Raw genomic sequence first — 23,639 nt, forward strand, 5'->3', positions numbered from 1 at the left:
CGCACACGCCCAAGCTTGGGCGCAAATGCTGGCTTGTTCGCTCATTTGTCGTAGTAGAGGGAGGAGGCGAAGACGATGTCGCGCTTGACGAGGCGGGAGGCCTCCTCCATCTTGACGTAGAGGCGCGAGTCGCCGATGATGCGCGCCGCGTTCTTGATCTCCTTGCACGTCTCGTCCAACCGCACAATCGTACGCACGATCGAACCCTCGGCCACGTCCGTCAGCCCCGTAATGTCCGCAAACGGCTGCACACACCCACGTATGCTTGCCGGTAAGCACGACACGCGCGACACGCGCGACACGCACGACGGGAAGCTGTGGACGCACCATGCCGCGAGCCCACTCGTAGACGACCTCGACGAGGCCGAAGTTGAGATTTTTGAGGTAGTCGTGCCTGCTGAGATCCAGGCCGCACTCGGTCTGGATGTCGAACAGCCGCTCTCCGATCTCCAGCATTTTCAAGCGCCCCTAGATCACGCACGCACCAGGTGAGCCAAGCCGTGTGTGTCGTGTCGTGTCGTGTGTGTCGTGTCGTGTCGTGTCGTACTTCTTCGAGGGTGCCGCCGAGCTTGACCTCGACGTCGGTCTTGAGTTCGAAGACGAGGGCCGAGAAGAGGGCGATGATCTCCTCCGCCGGTAGCTCCGTGAGTGCGTTCTCAAAGATCAGCTCCGTCGCGATCAGCTCGTCCTTCACCGTGTTGATCTACACGACACACACCCACACGTCACACCTTAGCACCGCACGACACGACACACACCACACACACGACACACGACACACGGCACGACACACACACGACACATGACACAGTACCTCGCGAGCGACGCGGCCCTTGAGCTGAACGGCGTTGTTGTCGTCGACGTAGTTGAGGAAGCGCAGGACGGACACGCGCTGCTGGAACTCGGGCATGAGCTGGAGGTTCTCGTTGGAGAGGTTGCGCCGCAGCTCGGAGATCTCGTCGACCAGCTTCTGGCGCTGCTCCATCGCCACGTACTGCTCCTTGAGCTTGGGACACGTGTGGCACTTGGACTGCTTCATCCGCTCCAGCATCCGCTCCCTGCGCCATGTGCGTGTCACGTGTGTCATGTGCGTGTCGTGCGTGTCGTGCGTGTCGTGCGCGTCGTGCGCGTCGTGCGTGTCGTGCAGTGTACCGGCGCATCCACTTGTCGGCGAACTCGAGGTCGTTGATCTTGAAATCGCGGACCGGATGCAGCGTCTCCAGCGGCTTGTCCGCGCCACCACCGCCACCGCCACCGCCACCACCTACACCCATCCCGCTCAATTAGTACCCGTGTGGCGTGTGTGTCGTGCGTGTCGTGTGTGTCGTGTCGGCGAACCCTTCTTGCCCTTGGGAGCGGGGCCGCCCTTGCCGGCGGGTACGGGCGCGACGACGACGGAGCTCTCCTGGAGGCGGATGAGCTGCTGGGTGACCGAGGCCAGCTCCTTCTTGTCGAGCCCCGGCGGCGCGAGCTTGCCGGCCTCGACCTTGAGCCGCTGGCTGGTGATCTCCACGATCTCCGACTGCGTCACCTCGATCGCCTCCGCCATCGGCACGCCGCCCGCGCTCGCGTAGAGGTCGTTGCCGGCGTCGGGCACCACCAGCACCCGGAAGATCTTCTCCGGCACCACGGGCTCGGCCGGGGTCTGCGCCAACGCACACGCACACGCACAACACGTGTCATGACACGCACGACACACGCCACATGACACACGCCGCGCACAGCACGACACACGCCGAAACGACACACACACACGGGAGGGGAGGGCAGGAGGGTACGTCTTCGAAGAAGGCGTCGCGCGAGGCGGCGGCGGTGCTCTTGGGGGCGGCGGGGGCCTTTTTGGAGCCGATGATGAGGGCCACGGTGTTGATGGGGTACTTGGCCGTCGAGATCCACACCACCCTCCCCGCACCCAACGCCTGCACCCACCACCTATCAGCCTCCACGCGCGTGTCGTGTCGTCGTGTCGTGTGTGTGGTGCGTGTCGTGTCGTGTCGTTGTGGAGGATGGATGGTCGGTACCGCTTGGGCGACCTTGGAGGCCATGATGGTTCTCTGGCACTCGGCGTCGAGCTGCTTCTTCTGGGAGGCCAGCTGGTAGTAGTTCTCGATGTCCGGCTCGCCGAACAGGCACTCCAGGTCCTGCAGCCCCGACAGCTTCGCCTCGTCCTGCCCCGCGTGCGAGCGAACACCTCACGTGAGTGTGCGTGTGCGGTGGTGCGTGTGTCGTGTGTGTGTCGTGTGTGTGTGTTGGTGGTGTGTGCAGCGAGAGATGAAGTGTTACGAGGATCAGTTTCTGGCGTTGCTGGGGCAGCGTTCGCTGGGTGAAGAACTCGGAGAAGGAGCGCTTCATCATGTCCTCCACCTTGAAGTCCTCCACACGCAGCAGGTTCAGGATCCTATGTTTGTCGTGCGTGTCGTGCGTGTCGTATATGTCGTGCGTTCATGTGTGTGCGGTTCGTTTCGCGTGAGTAGTGCGTGTGTGCGCACATGCAGTCGGGGGGGGGGGCAATACATGTTGTAGGTGAGGCGGAACTGCGACTCGAGCTTCTGGGGCTTGCCCAGGATCATCGTCTGGAGCCCCGCCGACGGAGGGAACTTGTCCTCCCTATGCCGACCGATCGCGTCGTGGCCGTCAGACCAATGCGAGGAAACGGGGGGGGAAGGGGGGATGTGTACTTGGTCATGATGATGACCGTGCCCACGGTGTCGAGACCACGCCTTCCTGCGCGCCCGCTCATCTGAATGTACTCACCTGATCGCGAGTGTGCCATTATTACGTCATGTGGCACGCGTGCTAACCCAATCACGACACACACACGACGCACACGACACACACGACACACACACGACACACACGACACACACGAGAGAAAGAGGTGTGGTGGGTACCGGCGTGGAGTTCGCGGAAGGCGCGTCCGTCGTGCTTCTGTACGTTCTCGAAGACGACGGTGCGGGCGGGCATGTTGACGCCCATGGCAAAGGTCTCCGTGGCGAACAGGACCTTGATCTTGCCGCGGCCGAACAGAATCTCAACCATCTGCGACGCAACAAGCATTCGAAATATTTGGGTGGGCGAGGACAGGTCAGCCGCCACCTTAACTTGAATGGGGGTAGGCAGGTGGGTGGCACCTCTTTGATGATGGGGAGGAGGCCGCCGTGGTGAACGCCGATACCGCGCTTGAGGAGGTCCTTGATGCGCAGGACTTGCGGCAGCTTACGGTCGGGACCCTTGAGGCGGTCGAGCGCGGCCTCCATGAAGACGTGGATCTCGTGCTTCTCCACCGACGTCGTCAGATCCGTGCTCGTCAGCCCGTGGGCCACATCCTGCGCACGACACACGACACACGACACACGCGCGCACACAGACACGCACACACACGCGCCGTTGCAAAAATTGGTCAGCAATCGGGCGTGGCCGAGGTGGTGGTGGGGGGGGCGGTACCTCGCACTTCTTCTTGGAGAAGGCGAAGACGACGACGGGCAGGAGTCCCTTCACGCGCAGTTGGTCGATCATCTTCACCCATTTCGTGCGTTGCTGCTTGACGCCGCTGGCTCGTGCGGCCTTGGCCGTAGCACCCGCGGACTTGGTCTGTTGGATTGGGCCGCAATATAAATATAACGCGAAAGCGAAAGCGACGAAAGCGAAAGCGAAATAAGAATATGTAAATAAAAACTAATAAATAAAAAAGGCAGACCTGCTTCTGCTTGGCCGCCTGCATGGCGGACTGGTAGCCGCCCATGAGGAAGTTGGACCGGTTGTCGACGATCTTGTACCGCTCGTTGCTCACCCACAGGTAGTGCTCCAGCGGCACCGGCCGCTTGTTGGTCGTGATCACGAAAATGTTCTTCTTCTTCGTCCGCCTGTCCCCCCCCCCAATCACAATGAGCAACAGCTGCGGCGAGTGTGTGTCGTGTGTGTGTGGTGCGTGGAGAGTACCCGATCCAGTCGGCGAATTCGAGGGTGTTGGGCACGGTGGCGGATAGCAGGATGAGGTTGACGTGATCGGGCAACATGATGATCACTTCCTCCCACACCACTCCGCGCTCGATGTCGTTGACGTAGTGGACCTCATCGAAGATGACCCACTCCACGTCTCGGATGAGATCAGCGCCGCGATAGAGCATAGACCTGATGACCACATCAACGATCAGCACGCTGCTGTGTGTATGTGTGCGATGGTGTGTGGTTGTGTGTGTGGTTGGTGTGTGTGTGTGGGGTGGTGTGGGGTGGTGTGGGGTGGTGTGGGGTGGTGTGGGGTGGTGTGGGGTGGTGTGGGGTGGTGTGGGGTGGTGTGGGGTGGTGTGGGGTGGTGTGGGGTGGTGTGGGGTGGTGTGGGGTGGTGTGGGGTGGTGTGTGGTTGTGTGGTTGTGTGGTTGTGTGGTTGTGTGGTTGTGTGGTTGTGTGGTTGTGTGGTTGTGTGGTTGTGTGGTTGTGTGGTTGTGTGGTTGTGTGGTTGTGTGGTTGTGTGGTTGTGTGGTTGTGTGGTTGTGTGGTACGTGCATACCGAAGGATCTCGGTGGTGAGGATGAGGCAGGAGGCCTCGGGCTTGATGGAGACGTCGCCGGTGATGAGACCCACGTCGCCAAAGGTTTCCTTGAAGTCCCGGTACTTTTGGTTGGACAGCGCCTTGATGGGCGACGTGTAGATCGTTCTGTACACACCGCACTGTCAGGCAAGGAACGCGGGTTGTGTGTGTGTGTGTGTGTGTGTTGTCGTGTGTGGTGTGTGTGTCGTGTGTGTGTCGTGTGTGATGGGCGGTAACGAACCGGGTCATGTGCTTGGAGGCGAGGGCGATGGCATACTCGGCCACCACGGTCTTACCGGCGGACGTGTGGGCCGCCACAAACACGCTCTCCCCGTTTTCGAGGTGGCACACCGCCCGCTTCTGGAACACGTCCAAATCGAACGGATACTAGAGAGAGGCAAACAAACCACCACCGACCACACCACACACACACACACACACAAACTTTAGCACATGGTGGGCACGATCGCGGAGGGAGGGAGGATGTGGCGCACCTCGAGCGCCATCTCGGGTACGATCTCTTCGAAGTTGGAGACGTCGCTGTTGTCCATGATGGCCCATTCGTCCTTGCGCTTCCTCGGGGCACCCGTGGGGCGCCGGAGCACCGAAAGCAGGTCCTGGCGTGATTGGACACACAAACAAAAAGAAATAAAATGGTTAGTCGCATGACGTCCCTTGACTTTAGGGGAAAGAGTGTGCGTACGTCTTCGCCCAGCAAATGGTCCACGTCGGCTTCTTCGTCGCCTGCGGCGGCGGCGGCCGGCGCCTTGGCCTTGGCCGCTTCGTCCTTTTTCTCTTTTCCTTTTCCTTCTTTTCCTTGTTCTTCCTCTTCCTCTTCTTCGCCCTCCTCCGATTCTTCCTCCGATTCCTCCTCCTCTCCACCCTACCCACATCGCATGGCACGCATGGCACACACGACACGACACGACACGACACGAGACACGACACATAAAGATCGAGTGAGGTCGTGCGGTACTGAAGCGAGAGAGGAGCGGGAATGGCGGCGCAGGTACGGGAGCTTTGCGGAAGGGATCGATGCCGTCATCGACGAAGATGTCGGCGAACGAGATGAGGCCCTGGCCCGCGGGCGCCTCCTCCACCGGCTCGGACTGCAGGGCGCCCGCCGAGGCCTGCGCGTCGGCCATGATCTTCTCCTCCGCCGCCTCAGCCGCCTTGACGTTGTCTTGAAACACACACGACAACCACACGACACACCACACGACATACATAAACACGTACCACACACGCACGACACACACGACACACAGGGGCATCAAGTTGAGCGCAGGGTAAGAGCTAAGGGGGGGGTAGTAGGGTTACCTTGGAGGATCTTGGAGAACGAAGTGCTCACCGACGAATCGAAGTTGAGCCCGCGATCGAGCCCCGGCGCCACGGTGTACAGGTTGGCTGCAAAAGACAAAGTAAATAAATAAAAAAAAATAGAGAGATAAAAATATACATAAAATGTGGAGGGCGCAGGCCTGTACCGCCGTTGAGGGCGTCGCTGAGGAGCTTGACCACGTCGAGATCGAACGTCGTCTCCGCGGCGGCCTCGCCCTGGTGGTCGGCGGGCCGCGGCACAGGCTCCTCCCTCTCCATACCACCTGAGTCACAACAACCATCAGCTGACCACATCAAAAGGAGTGCGTGTGCGTGTGCGTATGTGTGCGTGTGCGCGTGCGTGTGCGCGTGTGCGGAGGGAAAGAAGAAGACGTACCCGGCATGAAGGGGAAGTTGGAGGAGCTGCCCTTCGTGAAGTCGGAGATGCTGGCCGGAGCGCGCAGGAGCGACGTCGAGTTGGTGGCCTTGGTGTCCGTCTCGAGCACAGGCACCTGCACACAACATGTCAATGTCGTGTGCGTGGCGTGGCGTGTCGTGTGTTGCGTGTGCGTTGGTACCTCCTTCCACATGCGGCCAGCAGAGCCGAGCTTGTCGGTGGCGACCTTGATGGTGGTGTGGGGCCGCGAGGGCTCCAGGTGGAACGGAGCGCGTTCCATCGGGCGCGCCCACATCCGCGCGTACTTCTCCTCCGTCGCCTCGTCGCCCGCCTTCGCACGGCGATCTGCTCTCTCGCCCACCATCAGCGCCTCGTCAACGTGTGCGGCGGGTGTGTGCGTGTGCGATGGCGTGCGTGACGTACCGTAGGTGCGTTCGGTGTCGGAGAGAAACGCGTTGGAGAGGTCGAAGTAGGTGTCGACCACCTGCTGACGCGGGTGCGTCGGTGCGTGACTCTCTTCTTGATCAACCCACCACCACGCACCCTGCCATTCACACATGGAAGCAATGTGATCAAAGATCGCGAGCGATTTAGAGAATGCCATTGAATGGAATGCTGGCGCAGGAGTAGAGAATGAGGGGCACGCACGGAAAGGGGCAAGGGGTGGGTGGCATCGTCTTGCAAGGCGGGGAAGTGAGCCTCGACTTCGCCTACACGGGAGCTGCCCACCGGCAGCAGATCTGCCATAAGGCCAGAAGACGCATCTCCTGCCTTTTTCGTCTTCTTCTCCAGACTCTCCAGGTGCAGCAGCACCTCCTCCATCTGTCGATTTGTTAACAAATTTGGTACAAATCGCAGCGCAAGCGTTTTCTTTCTTTCTATTTCTGTATTTCTTTTTAATATTGCTTCTCGAATCGAAGATGGCGCACCAGCAGCAACACGAGCATCCACAACTGCACTATAAGAAGGGCGAGCACGGCTTGGTGCGGCATTCGCCCTATACCATGTTGCCCGTCCCCGACGTACGCTGCTCCTCCCTCTACACGATTGTATTTTTTTAACAATCGCGTAGAGCCAGCCATGGAGGCTCATCTCACGATGTGGGGTTTCTGGCAGGCGCTGGAGATCGTGCTGCGCGAGGCGGTCGCTGCACGTCGCGAGCCCGAGCGGGTAGAGCTGGCGCGAGCCGCGGGGCTCGTCCTGGCCGGCGATGCCCGTGCCACCATGGCCCTCCCGCCCTTCCCCGCCTCCATCATGGACGGCTACGCTGTCGTCGCCTCCGTACACTCATCTCTCTCTCTCTCTCTTGCCTCCCCTCCTACACGCCTTTGCTCACGTGTCGCATATGTGTGTGTTGCGTGTGTCGTGTCGTGTCGTGTCGTGTTGGGTCATGTGCGTCGTGTGCGTGTGCGGTTGTAGGACATGCCGGGTACGTTCCCGGTGGTGGGCGAGGTGAAGGCGGGTCGGGTGGCCGACTTCGAGGTGAAGCCGGGCACCGTGGCGCGCATCACCACGGGCGCGCCGGTGCCCGCGGGCGCCGATGCGGTGATCAAGGTCGAGGTGACCGAGCTCCTCGCCGAGCGGGACGCCGAGGGACGTCAGCTGGTCAAGTTCAACGTCGGCACGGCCCCGGGCCGCTGCATCCGGCCCGTGGGCTCCGACATTCAGCCCGACCAGACCGTCGTCACGTTCGTGCGCAGCTGCCCCCAGATCTCACACATACCTCGCATTCCTCATCTATTTCCTTCTCTTTTCTTTTCTTCGACACGCAGTGCCAGCACGATGATTGGCGCGGCTGAGAGCGGCTTGTTGGCCACTGTGGGCGTGAAGGAGGTGCTCGTGCACCCTGCTCCGCGCATCGCTGTACTCTCCACCGGCGGTACCACCCCACATTTTCCTCTCGCATATGCTACAATCGCACACGCACACCACTGCACACGCTGCACGACACGCACGGTGCGGGCACGAGATTAACTTGGAGAGGGCGCATCACCAGACGAGTTGGTGGAAGCCGACAAGGAGCCGGGTCCGGGACAGATCCGCGACAGCAACAAGTCGATGCTGATGGCCGCACTCCACCAGTACTCCAGCGGGCGGTGGGAGGCCATCGATGTCGGCATCGCGCACGACGACCCTGCCGACCTGCGAGCCAAGGTCACTCAGGTGTGCCTTTTCCTCAACACACACACACACACACACACACACACACGACACATTAACGCACGTTTTCTCGGGGACGGCGCAGGGCCTGAACGAGGCTGATGTGCTGCTGACCTCGGGTGGAGTGTCGATGGGCGAGCTCGACCTGCTGCAGCCTCTGCTCGAGGAGCTCGGCACTGTCCACTTCGGTCGCGTGCTCATGAAGCCCGGCAAGCCGCTCACGTTTGCCACCGTGCCTGTGCCCACCCCTGGTGCGCTCTCTCCCGACAACACGACACACAACACACGACACTCGAACCACCGCACACACACACGCGCGATGAACTTACTCTTGCTGACGTGTTGCGCGGCAACTCGCAGGTGGAGGCACGAAGACGGTGCTGGTGTTCGCTCTGCCGGGCAACCCGGTGAGCAGCCTGGTCACATTCCAGCTGTTCGCCCTGCCCGCCCTACGGAGCCTCGCCGGCCACCCCCAGCCCAACCTTCGCCACGCCACCGCCAAGGTACTACTTCTCATTCAACCCAACCCTAATTGACATGCAAACAAAACACTTTGACGAAACTTCTTTCGGCTTACTGACGTGTTTGCCCCCAAAAAACAGCTTTCCTTTGACGCGCCACTGGACCCCGAGAGGCCGGAGTACCACCGGGTCAAGCTCGAGTGGAACGATCACGACAACTGCTGGGTGGCCTACTCGACGGGCAACCAGGTCTCCGCTCACTCCTCTCGCCGCACACACCACAACATACACACACCACAACACACGCGCTTGCCATTCTGACAATTGAAATTGACGTCGTTCCGTCCGTACACACAACAGATCAGTTCGCGCCTGCTGAGCATGCAGTCGGCCGACGCGTTGCTGTGTCTCCCGCAGGCCGAGGGAACTCTCGCGGCCGGCACCTTCGTCAAGGCACTCCTCATCGCCCACCTCAACTAAGTGACCTTGACCTTCAATTCATTTACCAATTAACTAATTTATTTGAAAACAATTTAATAATTTATTTTTATAAATAATGTTATTTTGTATATAAATAATCATGACGACAACTCAAGCGAGGGGTGGATGCTGAAGCGCAGGCTCACCCGCCCGCGCTTGAGTTGGCTGCCCGAGTGGTATCGAGGGCCGGAGGGGGTCTCCTCCTCGCGCGACAGCACCAGGCTCACCTCGAGCGAGTCCTGCGCGTAGGCCTTCTGGAGCGCGTGCACCGTGGCCGGCTCGATCCGCACCGCGCCCACAAAGTCCTCCTTGGCCTTGCGAAACACACTCTCCTCTCGCCGTCTGGGCCACGTGCGTGTCGTTGGTCGTGTCGTGTCGTGTTGTGTCGTGTCGTGTCGTGTCGTTGGTCGTGTCAGAGGGTGAGAAAAGAGCGAAAGAGAGAGGCGGTTGGCGTACCGGTTGAGAACAAAGACACGCAGCTCCTGGTAGAGCTGGGCCTCGAAGGTCGCGTACGGCTTGCGTTGGTCGCCGTCGGCGGCAGCACTGAGGTCCCACCGCCCGTTCTTGGCGGCGGACGACCACAGCACGGCCTGGTTCCTGGTCGGCTGCCCGTTCCACGCCCACTGTTGGACCTTGATCGCCACCTCCTTCGCCACCACATCCTCCACCTGACCAACAATAAAATTGTTGATTCGAATTAAATCAATAAAAATATAATTCTTTATTTCTTTATTAGGGTCATAAAAATAAATAGATTAAAAAGAAAAGTACCTTGAGAGACCACAGGCGCACGGTGCATCGGGCCTCGCTCGCGGCGAGGAGCGAGCGCCGGGTGTCCTCCCAGGCGGCGAGGGGCCGCTCCCACAGGCGCTCCTTGTTGAGGTGCGACCCGAACGTGTGGAAGCGGCCCTGGGTCTTGATCAGCCGCTTGTTCCGCATCTGCGCCACCTCCTGCCGCCAGCCCTTGTTGTACAGAATGTCCAACGCCCCGTTCACCTCGTTCCACGTCTGCCCATCGAACGGCTCTGCGACCATCATCCATAGCGTCAATCACCCGCGCATGTCGCGTGCGTGTTGCTTGTGTCGTGTCATGTCGTGTGCGGTGGTGCGTGCGTGCGTACCGTTGGGTCCCCAGGGGGCGTAGTGGTGGTAGGTCTTGCCAAGGGTGCGGATGAGGGGCAGGATGGAGCGGGCCTCGACGTCGGCGAGGGCGCCCTTGGATGAGATGTCGCCCAGGAGCAGGCTCACCAGCTCGCTCCCCTTCCGCTGCAGCAGGGCCACCCGGCGCAGCCGGCGCAGCAGGCCCGTGAGTATGTACATCCCGCCCAACTCGAACACGATCGCTCGTATTCTGCACAACACGCACGCACCGCACGACACGCACAGTGAGCACACAGTGAGTGAAACTATGGTCGGGCGTGCGTGTGCGGTGGTGCATGTACCGCTCCTTGGTCATGCCCGCATGGGTCAGGCTGATGGTGCAGCACAGGTCGTCCATGCACCGCATCGCCTGCTGGACCTCGTCGTCTTCGATCGAAGCCTCTGCGAAGACACCTCCAATCAACACTAACACACGCACACTGACACACACCACACACACACCATACACACACAGTGTGTCGCATACGTTTGAGTACGATGTCGTAGATCTGCTTGAACAGGCTGCGCAGGTCTTGCTGGCTCTTCTCCTGCGTCTGCTCATGATCTGGCCCACCATCCTGCAGCCACGTCTCGAATTCGTGGCTCACCTGCTCTCTGCGCCCACACGTCAACAACACACCGCACACGCATACAGCACACGCACACGCACACGCGACACGCGACACGCGACACGACACGCACTTTTCAAAGAAGGCGGACTGTCGGGGGACTGCGGGCTGCTGGTCCTTCTTCTGCTGCTGCGGGCTGCCGCTGGCGCCGCCCGAATTCTTGAGCATGGCGTGGTCGTGCAGCAGCTGCGCAGCGGCGATGCGCGAGGCCGATGAGGCGCCGAAGCGGAAGAAGGCCAGGTCGCAGTCGATGGGCCGCGGCAGGCGCTTGCACGGACCCACAGGTTTGATGTAGCACTCGCGCTGCAGCTGCGCCAACAGCGCGACCCCGGCCGCACGCGATGGCGCCAGGTCGTGCGACAGCAGCCAGTCCACCGCCTCCTTACCTGAACCAAATTAAAATAGATATTAAAATACTAAAATTCAAATAATGATACACGTTAATTTAAATGGTAATAAAATGCAACGCAATAACAAACGAAAAGCGAAAAGCGAAGAGCGAAGGCCGAGGGAGGTACCGACGAAGCACTCACGGAGGAGACGGGAGCGGTTGGGGAGCTTGCGGTCTTTGATGGCCACCCCAGAGCTGGGCGAACGCAGCTGGTGCACCAGCACGGCTGGGTCGACGTCCACCGCAGGCGCCTCCTTTCCGTCCGACCGTGCCAACATGGCCACGTTTCGTCCGCCCTTTGTGTTGTGTTGTAGTCAAACCACCAGTTCTTACCTTGTTGGCGCAGAACTAATAACTACGATTTTTAAGGTGGCTGAATCGCGTGCTGCCACGTCAGCAAGTACAACCGCCACGTTAAACGAGCGAGTACAACTGCTTCTCGTGTAGACGCTCAGTCCTTGAAGAAGATGCGGGAGCTGTCGAAGGAGAAGCGGAGGAGCTGGAGCTCGTTGCGGTAGGAGATGAGCTTGCGGAGGGTGAGATTGAGGGTCTGCTGCTCCTCCTTGTCCTTGACCTTGGCCTTGGCCAGCGCCTGCAGCTTGGCCTCCTCGTCGCGGTGGCGCTCCTCCACGGCCTCCCACCAGTGGAGCGAGTCGAAGGCGTCGTGCTGGCCGAGCAGCTTGAGGATGTAGACGAGGCCGATCGCGAAGCCGTCGTCGCTGAAGGCCGGGTCGAGCGCGCCCTTCTTGGTGAGCTTGTCCTTGGTCTTGAGTATGTGCTGGACAAAGTTGAGCGTGAGCGGCGGGATGATGATGTGGAAGTTCTTGAGGTGCACGTTGCGCGCGTCCCGGAACTCGGGCGCGAACACGTTGACCAGCATCTTGAAGTACTCGGTGCCCTCGGCAAAGTTGCGCGCCAGATAGTTGATCGTCGCGTCGAGGTTCTTGGCCGCATCGACCGTGTGCTCCGGCAGCTGGTCGCTCGTCGCCAGCGTTCTGCACGTGTCGTGTCGTGTCGTTTCGCGTCGCGTATGTTGATTGTCGTGTGCCACAGTCAGTTTAAGGGGCTCAGGTGCCACACACACACACGACACACAACACGACACGACATGCACGGCACACGAACCCGAAGGAGGGGATGGAGGCCAGGTCGGGCACGAATTTGATGGCGTTGGAGGTGTGGTAGAGGCCGCCCGACCGGATCATTCGGATGTAGCCCATCGCATTGCCGATCTCCGTGATCAGGATCCTGTTGGTGTTTGATTGATTATTGGTTGCCAATGTCAGTCGACGCGCCCGCGCGGCATGTCAGCGACTGCGCGAAGCGCCTAGGGCTTGAGCGTTGATTGATTGGTGAATGCGCGCGTTATGTATTACCTGAACTGGTCGAGGTAGCTGAGGCCCTGCTCGGTGATGCCCAGCTTGCGGATCTCCTTGTTGAAGGCCTCGGCCCGGGCGTAGGGGTACCTCGGGTCCTTGCTCTTGTCTGTCTTGCTCTCCTAATCACCAAACATTATTAATAAAAATAATAGCGAATAATAATAATAAATAGAAGAAATAGAAGAAAGAACAAAACTACAAATAAAAGGATAAAAAAATACAATAAAATAAAATAGTATTATTTACCTTGAAGAAGCGGATGTCCTTGAAGAGGCGGGCCTTGATGTGTTCGTCGTAGAGGAACTGGGAGAAGATGACGAACTTCTGTCGCAGGAACTGGTAGGTGAAGTTGACGGTGGTGTTCATGATGCCCGTGCCGTGCGTTCGGATCGAGTTGGCGATGTGCGCGATGTTGATGGTGTTGATCGTCTTGTTGGGTCCGCCCGCCTCGACGAAGATCTGGTTGTTGAGGTTGTAGTTGTACTTGGACACGAAGATGTGGATGTTGCGCATGATCTCCAGCACGTCGAGGCCCTGGTCCAGCGTCTGCTCCCCCCCCAGCAACACATTCACGCCCGCCTGTGTGAGTCCACACACCGCACACACCGCACGACACGCGAAGGAAGGGGGCAGGGTGGCACACGGACCTGGCCGGGGAGATGGACTTCGGTGAGGTGGAGACCGTACTTCTCGGCGGCGAGGTTGCGCATCTCGCCGTAGGTCTGCCAATCGTAGAGGGCCACCGTCGTGAGGTTGTAGAACGTCGTGTCTAGGTAGTGCCCCACGTAGCCGGCCACGTCCACCACCTGCCCATCACCACCAGCGTCAGCACTCGGCCCCACTTGGACACGACACGACACACGGGGGGAGGGGGGTGAACGTACCTTGTCGAACACTCGGAGGGGCCGTAGCCGCACGAGGGAGGCGAGGTCCTGGAGGCCGTTCTTCCACGGGTCGCGCTCAGACACGGCGAGGTGCGAGTGGATGTGCAGACGCAGATCGGTTTCGATGTCCCGACACAGCCGATCGAGCAGGTGCTGCACAAACACACGCATGTGAGCCTAGCTCTATGGCACACGACACACAAACGACACACACGACGCGCACGACACACACACAACACAAACGACACACGCTTTCTGGTTCGCAAGAACTGAGAGACAGATAAATAACATCTGGTGCGCGTACGCTCTTGATGATTTCATCGATGTGATTCTTGAAGGCGGTGAGCATGTCCTCTCCGGGCTTGTGAACCGCTGCTCGGAGGAGCGGCACCACATCCTGCAGAGCCGCACACAAATACTGCACAAAGTATTGTGTGTGTGTGTGTGTTCGTTACGTCAGGAAACGTGGAGCGAACAGCAAGGAAAGGGAGTGGGCCGCGTACGTGGAGCTTGTGTGCGGTCTCGGGGTTGGCGTAGATGTCGTCCAGGTGCGGGGGCAGCATGTTCTTGGACCAGAAGAGGAACTCGCACTTGGTCGAGTCTCGGATGCGCTCGCCGAGTCCGCTCAGCAGCTCGAGCTTCTTGACGCCGGCCTTGAGCTCCTCCATCTCCTGCTCCTTCACAAAGTCCTGCTCTTCATCACCGCACACGGTGAGCACACCGCGCGCAACACGCAACACGCATGACTTCGTTGATGCGTTTGGAGGGCGCGTACGGGCTGGAAGAGGACGTGGAGGCACAGGCGGAGAAGGAGTAGGCGATTGTAGGTGGGAGCGCCCTGCAGGATGTTCAGGCTCAGCGTGGCCGCCGCCAGCACATCGAGCTTCGCGTCCGAGTACTTGTGTGCCGCCTGTTGTAGCAAAACGACACACACGACACGGCACACGACACACACACGACACACGACACGACACACGACACACACACACGTTCGATTAAATGAGAGTTGTGACAACGAATCGCCAGGCTTGAGGTGGTGTCGCGGCGTACCTCGAGGCGGGCCTTGATGGGCATGAGGGCGGACTGGAGGCGGTGGCACACGACGCGGGCCATGAGCGGGAGCGACTGGCCGATCATGCCCGAGCGGCGGTGGAAGGTGGCCTCGATGGCCTTGACCAGCTCCACGGCCTGGAACAGCGCGCGCACCTGGCTCCGCTTGATGGGCGCGCCCAGGGCGACGTGGAAGTGCACCGTCTCGCGGAAGATGCCGACCAGGCGCTCGGCCAGGGCCGGCCCCTGGGCCAGGAGCGCCATGCGCGTGTTGAGGATGTCGCGCAGCTCGGCCCGGTTGGCCAGGTTGGACTCCATGCGCACCATCCAGACCGACACCTTAAGGTACATCTGCTGGATCTCGATCGGCAGGCTCTTGTCGAGCAGGGCCAGGTGCTCGGCGCGCTGCTTGGAGATGGCGATCTTGCCCAGCGTTTTGACCAGCGGCGCGGCGTGCTTGATGAAGAACTCGGGCGCCTGCCACGACGCGTTGGCCGCCAGGTGCACCACCTGCAGCCGCTTCTGCAGCTCCCAGATCTTCTTGAACACGTCCTTCGTGGCCGCCACGTCGCGGTACACCAGGTAGTACAGCGCCACCAGCGCGCACGCCCCCGCGTACTTCATGCCCAGCTCGTCCCTACGTAGCACGACACGACACGACACGGCGATGAGCGAAAAAAACGAAAGAGAAGAGAAGGAAAAGAAGAGGAGATGATGATGACGACGACGACGATGATGACGATGAAGGGAGAGGGTACCCGGTCATGGGGTTGGCGAGGCGGGAGGCGAGGCTGGCGTGGATGGTCTGGAGGTTGAGGAGGAACTCGGTCTTGAACACGCGGTTGTTGCGCACCTCGACGAGGCCCGGGAAATCAAACTCCTGCTCGATGCAGCCCTGTAGAGTGCGACCATCGACGAGACAGAGATGTGTGAGAGAACCGCCGTAGGACAAAGAGCGCGTTGGTTCGATATTTGATGTTCGGTGCGCATTCCGCTTCCTGCGTACCTGGAAGATGAGGCCGTCGAAGAGTTGGCCCTCGAGACTGAGGAGCAGCTTTTCGAACTGCACCAGCTGCTCCTCGTCTGTGTTGAAGCGCGAAGGCGCCGCTCGCATGGACTTGGTCATTCTGACCGTAGACGAGACGAGACCAATGAACACAGCACCGCGTGACAGAAAAAGAGAAAGAACATTCGTCAGCTTCGTTCGATCCCCTCTCTTCAAGAGGCCTGCGGGTTGTTGGTGATGATCGGTTGTTGGCGTACCGCTTGTACATGGCCCAGGCCTGCTTGAAGGACTCGTTGGAGGTGATGATGGTATCGAGGCTGATCAGGGCCACCAGAAGCTCGCCCAGCTGCTGGTAGACGGTCTGGAGGTGGATGGCCTTGAAGCTGGTGATGTAGAGCTTCTGGGCCGGGTGGTAGAGCGAGGCCAGCTGCCGCACGACGTTCTGCACCACGAGGTAGACCCGATTGACGAACGTGGAGAAGTCCATGAGGAACGGGTTCAGCATGCGGCCCACTTGGGTCTGCGCCTCGCCCTCGCCCAGGTCGCCGTCCTCCCCGAACGCCATGAACGGCGGCGCGAAGCGAGTGTTGGCCTGCAGCGCACACGACACACGACACGACACGACACGCAGCACGCCGACGATGCCAGAAGAGCCGAACAAGTGAAGAGGAGCGAGGGTTTGTGAGCAATAGGGAAGACTTGTAGAGCACGCTACTTGAAAGATGGCGTACTTCGTCAGTGAGGCGCTTCATTTCAGAGCTGAGCGAGGCGAAGACAAGTAGGATCTTGTTGAAGAGCTTGTTGTCGCTCTTGGTGAGTTCAACGATCTTGGTCTGCTCATAGGGTTCGAAATTGAGGCCGATCGGATCGACGGTCGAATCCCACACATCGCTCAACGATTCGTCCAGCGTTTCCTCAATCACACGCAATTGGGAGGCAAAATCCTGGACGAAGCTCTCCATGTTGGCCACCAACTTCTCGCCCACCATCTCTGTTCAGAGCATTCATATTCCATTAGCGCCGGCTCATCTCGGGAATGGCGATATAATAAGTTTTTAAAAAATGCAAAATTAGTGTGACACTACGCGAGCAGAGCGAGCGTACTTGACGACCCATCGTCGAAGGGGTCGAACTTGTAGTCTTCTTCAGCATCAGCCATTGTTGTCTCCACAAGCGCGATGTGCAGCTCGGCTTTCTCCTTTGCCTTTTGCGCATCTTCGGTCATCCGCCTCTTAACCCATCCAAAAAGAAAATCAAAAATTAACGCAAAAACACAAACAATTGGATTGGAAAGATGAACAAGGGCGGATTGTCGTCTGTGGCTAATGCGGCGGTGGGAGAAGCCCACCGCAGGCACGTTTGCCACTTGTACAAGCGAGCGCTTAAGCTTCAGCTCGATTGGTTGGTGAAGCGCGAGACGTGGTACCCCGAGGCCAACAAGACCCGCGCCCTCTTCCGCCAGCACATGAATGAAACCGACCCGCGCACCATTTCGCGCCTCGTCAAGGATACTGAGAATCTTCTTTATACCTACCGCCATCCCGACCCCTACGTTTGTACGTGTTCCCTCCTGTATACATTGGGGGGGGGCATTTCTTTTATTTTAATTTTGCGACATCCTCAATCTAAATCCATTTTTTTCTCTTTGCATTCAGCTCCAATGTCCGAGGGAGGCACCAAGTGGCAGCGAAACGTGCCCGTTCCCCCGGAGGTTCGTACCTTGGCTCCCGAGGCGCTAGTCCCCTGGTGCGTGCAGACGTCTGACTGTGCGGTGTACGTGGGTGCAGGTTGCGGAGAACGGCTGGGCCGAGTTCGACTACGAAGAGTTTGAGCAGCCTCCGCCCAAGGCCGACTTCTGAGCGCGGCTGCTGAGGAGGACGCAACAATAAACCATCATAACCCACAACAACCATCAGGGCGTGCACAACGTTGAAGGCGCTGCCCTGATGCCCAACATTCGCAGACCGCCGTGGTTAGGGTTGCATCGCTACCAACTGGCCAGTCTCGTCACCTCACGAGGAGACAGTGATCCTGCGACCACGACAGGTGAGCCACTCTTGAGCCAAACGAGCGGCATTCCCAGGGAAGCGGTGGCCCACGACCACGCCAAAATGGTGTGCTGGTGATTTCCTTCGGGTTTTTTGGACATTTTAAAAATCTTTCGTGCGCAGGCAACACGACAAGGTTCACCCATTCGCATTTCTTTCGAAAGAAATCTAGATCAACGTCAGCCTTCCACCTTCCTCTACTCGCCCATCTCTCATTCCTCAACGACAAAAGCAAACATGGAGAAATACGTGAAGATCGACAAGCTGGGAGAGGGCACCTACGGTATCGTGTACAAGGCGAAGAACAGAGAAACAGGCCAAATCGTGGCCCTCAAGAGGATTCGGCTCGATTCCGAAGATGAGGGTGTGCCTTGCACCGCCATCAGAGAGATCAGTCTTCTGAAAGAGCTCAAGCACCCGAACATCGTGAGGTAAAGTGGCGCGATCATTCTCATTCGTGATCTCTCATCTTGCTCACCCGCTTTGCCACATGCAGCCTCTTTGATGTTATCCACACGGAGAAGAAGCTTACGCTCGTGTTCGAGTTTTGCGATCTCGATCTCAAGAAGTACATGGATCAGCACAACGGCATCATCTCGAAGAACACCATGAAGGTGCGCGCGATGCTCAACCAGTGCCATTTCACCTCTCTAACCCGTAGATTTGCAGTCGTTCTTGTACCAGCTGCTGCGTGGCGTGGCCTTCTGCCACGAGAAGCGCGTCCTTCACAGAGATCTCAAGCCTCAGAATCTGCTCATCAACAAGGCACGTAGCCTCTTTGTCGACGACTGCCGCGTAGAACATCGCTTCAAGAAATCTCATCGTCAATTCGCCCACAATCGTGCAGAAGGGGGAGCTCAAGCTGGCCGATTTTGGCCTTGCGCGGTCCTCAGGAATCCCTGTGCGCAGCTACTCGCACGAAGTTGTCACGCTGTGGTACAGACCGCCTGATGTGCTTATGGGATCGCGAAACTACTCGACTTCGATCGACATCTGGTCCGCCGGCTGCATTTTTGCTGGTACGCGCTCTCACCACTACGTACTCAATGAACGCAGGCTCCTCACAACGTGCATGCAGAGATGGTGACCGGACGGCCTCTCTTCCCTGGCAGCAACGCCAACGACCAGCTGCTGCGGATCTTCAAATATCCTCTTAGCCCTTCTTCCCTTCCCTTCCCCTCCCTTCTGCTTCTTTGCTCCGTCCTTGTTCTCTCTTGTTCTCTCTTGTTCTCGCTTCGCTTCGCTTTCTGCTAGTGTTGTGTTTGCCTTAATTCCATTGTACGAAGCTTGGCACACCGACTGAGGAGTCTTGGCCAGAAGTCAAGCAGCTTCCGGACTACAAGGTGCTCCCTCCCTTCCAGCTGCGCCTCGTGGCCACTGCGAGAAGACCGAACAAATCGTTGCTGTGACACCTTAGCGCCTTGTCGCACAGTCTGACACCCGAATGCTCTCTCGGCCACACTAGGAGGATTTCTCGCGATACCCCACCATCTCTCTGAAGACGCTGGTGCCAGGGCTTGACGAAGACGGCTACAACCTGATCGAGGTTCGTTTGCGTTCCTCTCCAGTCCTGCGTGCGACGCGGACGGCGGACTTAGTGAGTAACCTTTCCACTTCTCACACGACTCTGGTGTGCGTGGTGTGTGTGTGTGTGTGTGTGTGTAGCAAATGCTGCGGTACAACCCCAACGAGCGAGTCTCGGCAGAGAAGGCCATGAGACATCCGTACTTCTCCGACGTGATTCTCCCCAACTAGAGCCTTCAAACGACGAGCTTGCTTGCTTCTGTCCTCTCTCCTCCTCTACGTACGGCCAAGACTACATGAGCCTTGACCGCACCGCCCTAACGGTACCACCTTCCGGCAGAGGAGTGGAGCAAGACAGGAACAAGACCCCCGTCTGTAGAGCAATCTCTCTTCTTCTCTTTTCCATTCCTCGTTGTTCTCTATTTTGTTTTTGGTGTAGAGGCCACCCAGTTACAAATTACACGCGTGTACCATCCGCTCCCCGATTCTTGGGGGGGGGGAAGAACGAAAGTGATGAAGGTGCGGAGCAGAGCGAACAGCCAACGTGCTCAGCCCTTTGTTCGCTTTTTCAGATGGCTACATTAAAAAAGCACACAGCCCCCGCCCTTAGTAATCAGCTGCTGCGGCGTAGGGGCGTTGCGGAGCCTCTCCTCGGCTTCGCCACGCAGTTTGGCCTCGAGTTCGGCGCGTGCTGTCACCAACTTGAGCTCGGCCTGCAGCTCGGCCTGCAGCTCGGCCTCCTGGATGGCCAACCTGGCCTTCTCCTTCTCAAGGGCCATCACGGCATCAATCTCGACCTGCCTCAGCCGCGCCACCTCGGCTGCGCGTTCACCCTCAGCCGCGGCCTTCATGTCATCATACTCCTTCTGGGCAGCCTCAAGGCTCTCAATGGTGAACTGCACCAGCTTGTTGCTCTGCATCACCTGAAGGAGCAGGTCCTTGGCCAACTCATGGCCCTTGGTGTACATCTTGTCCATCTGCTTGTTCTTCAATGATCTGTTGTTGATGAAGAGCACCTTCTGTGCACCCACCATTCTAAGCACATGGTCAAACATCTTGTTATTGCACACATCATGGAGCCACTGGGCCTGCGCCTGGGTGTTGTTGGCCAGGTCCTCAGTGTGGGTGACCACCAGCCACAGGTTGCCCAGCAACTGATCCCTGAGAATGGCCCTGAACAGGTACCTGTGCTCACCCAACAGATAACATGTTTATATTAACAAATGTTAATAAACCATGCTCTTATACACATCATGCCACATAAAAACAAAATCAATACATGAAGAAGGTGTGTGTACATGACAATGAGGTAGTTCTCCTCAGTGAAGTGCTCCTTCTTGATGCAGAGGAAGAAGAAGTCAATGCCACCCACCAGTGATATGATGCCTTCAGTGATCTTCGGCTGCACCAGCTCAGGTTGGTGGGCCATGTCACCCAGGCCCATCATGTTGAGCAGCACAAGCAAGATGCTGTGCACCAAGTATTCAATGTGGGCCTGCTCAGCCATTGACATAACACTGGCCACACCAGCTGAGGTCTTGAAGTTGGCGCCCAGGCACAGGAGGTTGCCCAGGGTGGACTTGCCTGTGCTGGTCTTCCCCACCAGGCACAGCTGCACTTCATGAAGTGGCAATTGTTGTTTGTCTTGTTGCATGATGCACTCCATGAGGAAGCTGGGTGATGTTGGCTGTTGGCTGTTTGTTGAGTGTAAGTTGAGGATTTGCCAACCTTGCCTACTGTTATACTTTTTCCGCTGAAGTTTGAGATGTTTAATTTTGGTGCAAAGCAATCCCCAATCATAAAACCTCCGTTTCGACCGAATCGGAGAATAAAGTTCTTCCAGATCTTCGGCCGAACCGAGAATAAAATTGAACTGCAAGCGCGTCGACTTCACAACACAACCCAAGTCTCAACAACAAGCCTACCATGTCGACCACCACACGGAGGGCTGTGTCATTCCAGACCCGACCTGTTCACCCGGCCTCCAGCCAAACGCCCGGGCAAGTGGGCCAACAGGCCTACCCCGAGCTGCACCTCCTTCTGCGCGTCTTGGACGCAATGGGGCTCGACGACACCCAGCGCCCGCCTGAAGTGGTGCGGCAACAGATCCAACCTACGTTGCCTACAAGTACGAACACGACGCACGACACGACACGACCCCGCACCCACACTAATATCTTTATATTGGCAAAAGGTACCTGAGTGCTGGGCGAAGGGTGCCTGGGCAACGTGTGGCTGGTGGTGGCGGCCTCGGGCGCCGATCTGAGCCGCGATAGCGGCGCCCAGCAGGCGTGGGTGCGTCAATCGCGCAGCAATCGCCACTTTGAGGAGATGGTGGGCCGGCTGGGAGCCGATCGCATCGTGTTCGTCGAGAACCCGCCCGAGCCTGCCGCCGCCGCCGCGGGATCGGGGCGCGAGGAGGAGTTCAACGCGCAGCGCCGGGACGAGGCTCGGGCCGCGCTGCTGCGGGTCATCACCGCCAACGCGCCGACGCGCTACACGATCGCCGAGCTCGAACAGGCCCAGGAGGCCTACGATCGCCAGTGCCGCAAGCTCGAGGCGAGGGCTGCCGACGAGGCGCGTCAAGTGAGGGAGGAGCAGGTGCGCGGCGACAGAACAGGAGAGGGCGCAGCTCGAGCAGAGGCTGCGGGAGATCGAGGAGCGGCTGCAGCGGCAGCTGGGGGAGCTGCGGGCGAGTCAGCAGCGGGCCGTGGAGCAGGCGGCCGTTACCTACGTCCAGCACAAGACGAGGGCGCTCGACGTGGTCATGGAGGGCTTGCAGGTGGTCGGAATGGTTGTCAGTGCCGGCAAGTGTTGCAATAAACGAATGACTTAGCAATTACACTCAGAGGGCGTCCAGGAACTTTTGATAGACGCGGGCGCAGATCTCGGCGTCAACCAAAGCCCCATGTGTACGCCTGGACCGCCACGCAAATAAAGAAAAAAAGAAAAGAAAAAGAAAAGGAGGCGGGTAAGGCAAATAATCGCACGCCGCTACACCACAAGGGGCGCACGTACCGTTCAATGATCTGGTCAATGCGGAAGTGGCTGGCCAGGTCGTCGAGCGAGTACGCCATGCCCGGGTACTTGGCACGGTAGTAGCGCAGCGTGCAGAACACCTTTCGGTCGCGCACACACCGCACACACCGCACACACCGCACACACCGCACACACCGCACACACCGCACACACCGCACACACCGCACACACCGCACACACCACGCACACGGCAAATAAATACAATGGAATGGTGGTTTGGGGTGAAGAAGAGAGTGAGGAGCGCACCTTGTTGCCGTGCATCGGGATGTCCCACCGACGCAACTCCTGGCAGAGCATGCGCATATCGAACCTTGAAGGCCAAGTGGAGCGGAGGTGTGAGAAAGTGTTGGCCTTCACTTCGCAACGAAACTCGCACGACGGATATGGGAAACCTTACCGGCTGTTGTGCGCGACGAGCGGCGAGTGGCCAACCCATCGCATGAAGTTGGTGAGCACGATCTCGATGGACTGATGGTACGACAGGACTTCTGCACCGGTGAAGAATTGTTAGTGTCGTGTGTGTCGTGTGTGTGTGTGTCGTGTGTGTGTGTCGTGTGTGTGTGTGTCGTGTGTGTGTGTGTCGTGTGTGTCGTGTGTGTCGTATGTGACCTTCGGAGAGACCGTGGGCCTTGAAAGCATACGGGTTGATCGAGCCCATGGCCTTGGCGTAGCTGCGAATAGAATAGTAGTTCTTTCAGTCCACGTGCACAAGCCTCCACACCACTTTCTCTCCCGACCCACCTCTGAAACACGATGCCCGTCCGCTGCCCGTCTATCAGCTCCACGGCCCCGATCTCAATGATGCTAATGGTCACCAGGGGTCAGTGCAGCGTTATTAATTATCGTTCACGCACCGCCGCACACGGACGATCATATATCACGCACGTGCACAGCGCCGTGAACTTACCTGTCATCAGCGCCAAAGCCCGATGTCTCCAGGTCGAAGATGACGACCCGGCCCTCCTCGATGGGTAGGAGCACGTCGGTGTAGCGCACGGTGTCACTCACCAACACCTTCGTCTCGAGCGTCACCGGCGCTACTGCGATCAGTGGCTTGGCGTCAAGTGCTGTGTGTGTGTTGTGTTGTGTTGTGTTGTGTTGTGTGTGTGTGTGTGTGGTGAGCGCTAGTCCATGTCGCCAACTCTTATCATCAGGGCATACGCGAGGCGACTGGCAAGCCCTGTGCCGCACCGGCCGCCAGCT

General features: G+C 58.6%; 8 protein-coding genes and 1 pseudogene across 8 annotated transcripts; 4 read left to right on the forward strand and 5 right to left on the reverse strand.

Annotated features, from left to right (window-relative positions):
* Positions 1 to 41: 41 nt before the first annotated feature.
* ACA1_113910 (uncharacterized protein) lies at positions 42 to 7,067 on the reverse strand (the record flags this gene model as incomplete). The annotated part of the gene is made up of 27 exons (XM_004342106.1): positions 42 to 245; positions 328 to 468; positions 548 to 703; positions 815 to 1,058; positions 1,153 to 1,264; positions 1,339 to 1,645; positions 1,779 to 1,919; positions 2,022 to 2,168; positions 2,284 to 2,398; positions 2,515 to 2,607; positions 2,679 to 2,724; positions 2,892 to 3,039; positions 3,132 to 3,326; positions 3,445 to 3,591; positions 3,698 to 3,863; positions 3,940 to 4,131; positions 4,508 to 4,654; positions 4,770 to 4,915; positions 5,023 to 5,145; positions 5,232 to 5,411; positions 5,542 to 5,711; positions 5,849 to 5,935; positions 6,016 to 6,132; positions 6,246 to 6,360; positions 6,427 to 6,590; positions 6,669 to 6,729; positions 6,894 to 7,067. The coding sequence occupies 27 exons, from the start codon at positions 7,065 to 7,067 to the stop codon at positions 42 to 44; spliced, it is 4,038 nt and encodes a 1,345-aa protein (XP_004342155.1).
* Positions 7,068 to 7,165: 98 nt separating this feature from the next.
* ACA1_113920 (gephyrin, putative) lies at positions 7,166 to 9,346 on the forward strand (the record flags this gene model as incomplete). Its single annotated transcript, XM_004342107.1, has 9 exons — positions 7,166 to 7,267; positions 7,362 to 7,526; positions 7,665 to 7,933; positions 8,018 to 8,124; positions 8,242 to 8,408; positions 8,491 to 8,656; positions 8,766 to 8,908; positions 9,008 to 9,115; positions 9,227 to 9,346. 9 exons carry the CDS (start codon positions 7,166 to 7,168, stop codon positions 9,344 to 9,346), a joined length of 1,347 nt encoding a protein of 448 aa, XP_004342156.1.
* A 98-nt stretch (positions 9,347 to 9,444) lies between these two features.
* ACA1_113930 (domain found in dishevelled, egl-10, and pleckstrin domain containing protein) lies at positions 9,445 to 11,784 on the reverse strand (the record flags this gene model as incomplete). The annotated part of the gene is made up of 8 exons (XM_004342108.1): positions 9,445 to 9,688; positions 9,803 to 10,014; positions 10,118 to 10,371; positions 10,468 to 10,697; positions 10,789 to 10,888; positions 10,974 to 11,101; positions 11,189 to 11,501; positions 11,634 to 11,784. The coding sequence occupies 8 exons, from the start codon at positions 11,782 to 11,784 to the stop codon at positions 9,445 to 9,447; spliced, it is 1,632 nt and encodes a 543-aa protein (XP_004342157.1).
* Positions 11,785 to 11,957: 173 nt separating this feature from the next.
* On the reverse strand, positions 11,958 to 17,050 carry ACA1_113940 (WASH complex subunit 7 family protein; the record flags this gene model as incomplete). The annotated part of the gene is made up of 15 exons (XM_004342109.1): positions 11,958 to 12,501; positions 12,632 to 12,754; positions 12,883 to 13,004; positions 13,132 to 13,431; positions 13,533 to 13,691; positions 13,770 to 13,922; positions 14,074 to 14,166; positions 14,273 to 14,458; positions 14,545 to 14,679; positions 14,820 to 15,456; positions 15,578 to 15,714; positions 15,826 to 15,946; positions 16,083 to 16,417; positions 16,557 to 16,816; positions 16,930 to 17,050. The coding sequence occupies 15 exons, from the start codon at positions 17,048 to 17,050 to the stop codon at positions 11,958 to 11,960; spliced, it is 3,426 nt and encodes a 1,141-aa protein (XP_004342158.1).
* A 69-nt stretch (positions 17,051 to 17,119) lies between these two features.
* On the forward strand, positions 17,120 to 17,684 carry ACA1_113950 (uncharacterized protein; the record flags this gene model as incomplete). The annotated part of the gene is made up of 3 exons (XM_004342110.1): positions 17,120 to 17,381; positions 17,481 to 17,536; positions 17,613 to 17,684. 3 exons carry the CDS (start codon positions 17,120 to 17,122, stop codon positions 17,682 to 17,684), a joined length of 390 nt encoding a protein of 129 aa, XP_004342159.1.
* Positions 17,685 to 18,110: 426 nt separating this feature from the next.
* ACA1_113960 lies at positions 18,111 to 19,628 on the forward strand (annotated as a pseudogene).
* Positions 19,629 to 19,978: 350 nt separating this feature from the next.
* Positions 19,979 to 21,063, reverse strand: ACA1_113970 (uncharacterized protein; the record flags this gene model as incomplete). The annotated part of the gene is made up of 2 exons (XM_004342111.1): positions 19,979 to 20,582; positions 20,696 to 21,063. The coding sequence occupies 2 exons, from the start codon at positions 21,061 to 21,063 to the stop codon at positions 19,979 to 19,981; spliced, it is 972 nt and encodes a 323-aa protein (XP_004342160.1).
* A 260-nt stretch (positions 21,064 to 21,323) lies between these two features.
* Positions 21,324 to 22,233, forward strand: ACA1_113980 (uncharacterized protein; the record flags this gene model as incomplete). Its single annotated transcript, XM_004342112.1, is given in 3 exon segments — positions 21,324 to 21,525; positions 21,613 to 21,998; positions 22,018 to 22,233. 3 exon segments carry the CDS (start codon positions 21,324 to 21,326, stop codon positions 22,231 to 22,233), a joined length of 804 nt encoding a protein of 267 aa, XP_004342161.1.
* A 9-nt stretch (positions 22,234 to 22,242) lies between these two features.
* Positions 22,243 to 23,094, reverse strand: ACA1_113990 (DNA polymerase III, epsilon subunit; the record flags this gene model as incomplete). The annotated part of the gene is made up of 5 exons (XM_004342113.1): positions 22,243 to 22,315; positions 22,416 to 22,516; positions 22,683 to 22,746; positions 22,834 to 22,924; positions 23,046 to 23,094. The coding sequence occupies 5 exons, from the start codon at positions 23,092 to 23,094 to the stop codon at positions 22,243 to 22,245; spliced, it is 378 nt and encodes a 125-aa protein (XP_004342162.1).
* Positions 23,095 to 23,639: the final 545 nt, after the last annotated feature.

Source organism: Acanthamoeba castellanii (assembly GCF_000313135.1).
Source record: "Acanthamoeba castellanii str. Neff unplaced genomic scaffold scf7180000084669, whole genome shotgun sequence".
Taxonomy (NCBI): Eukaryota; Discosea; order Longamoebia; family Acanthamoebidae; genus Acanthamoeba; species Acanthamoeba castellanii.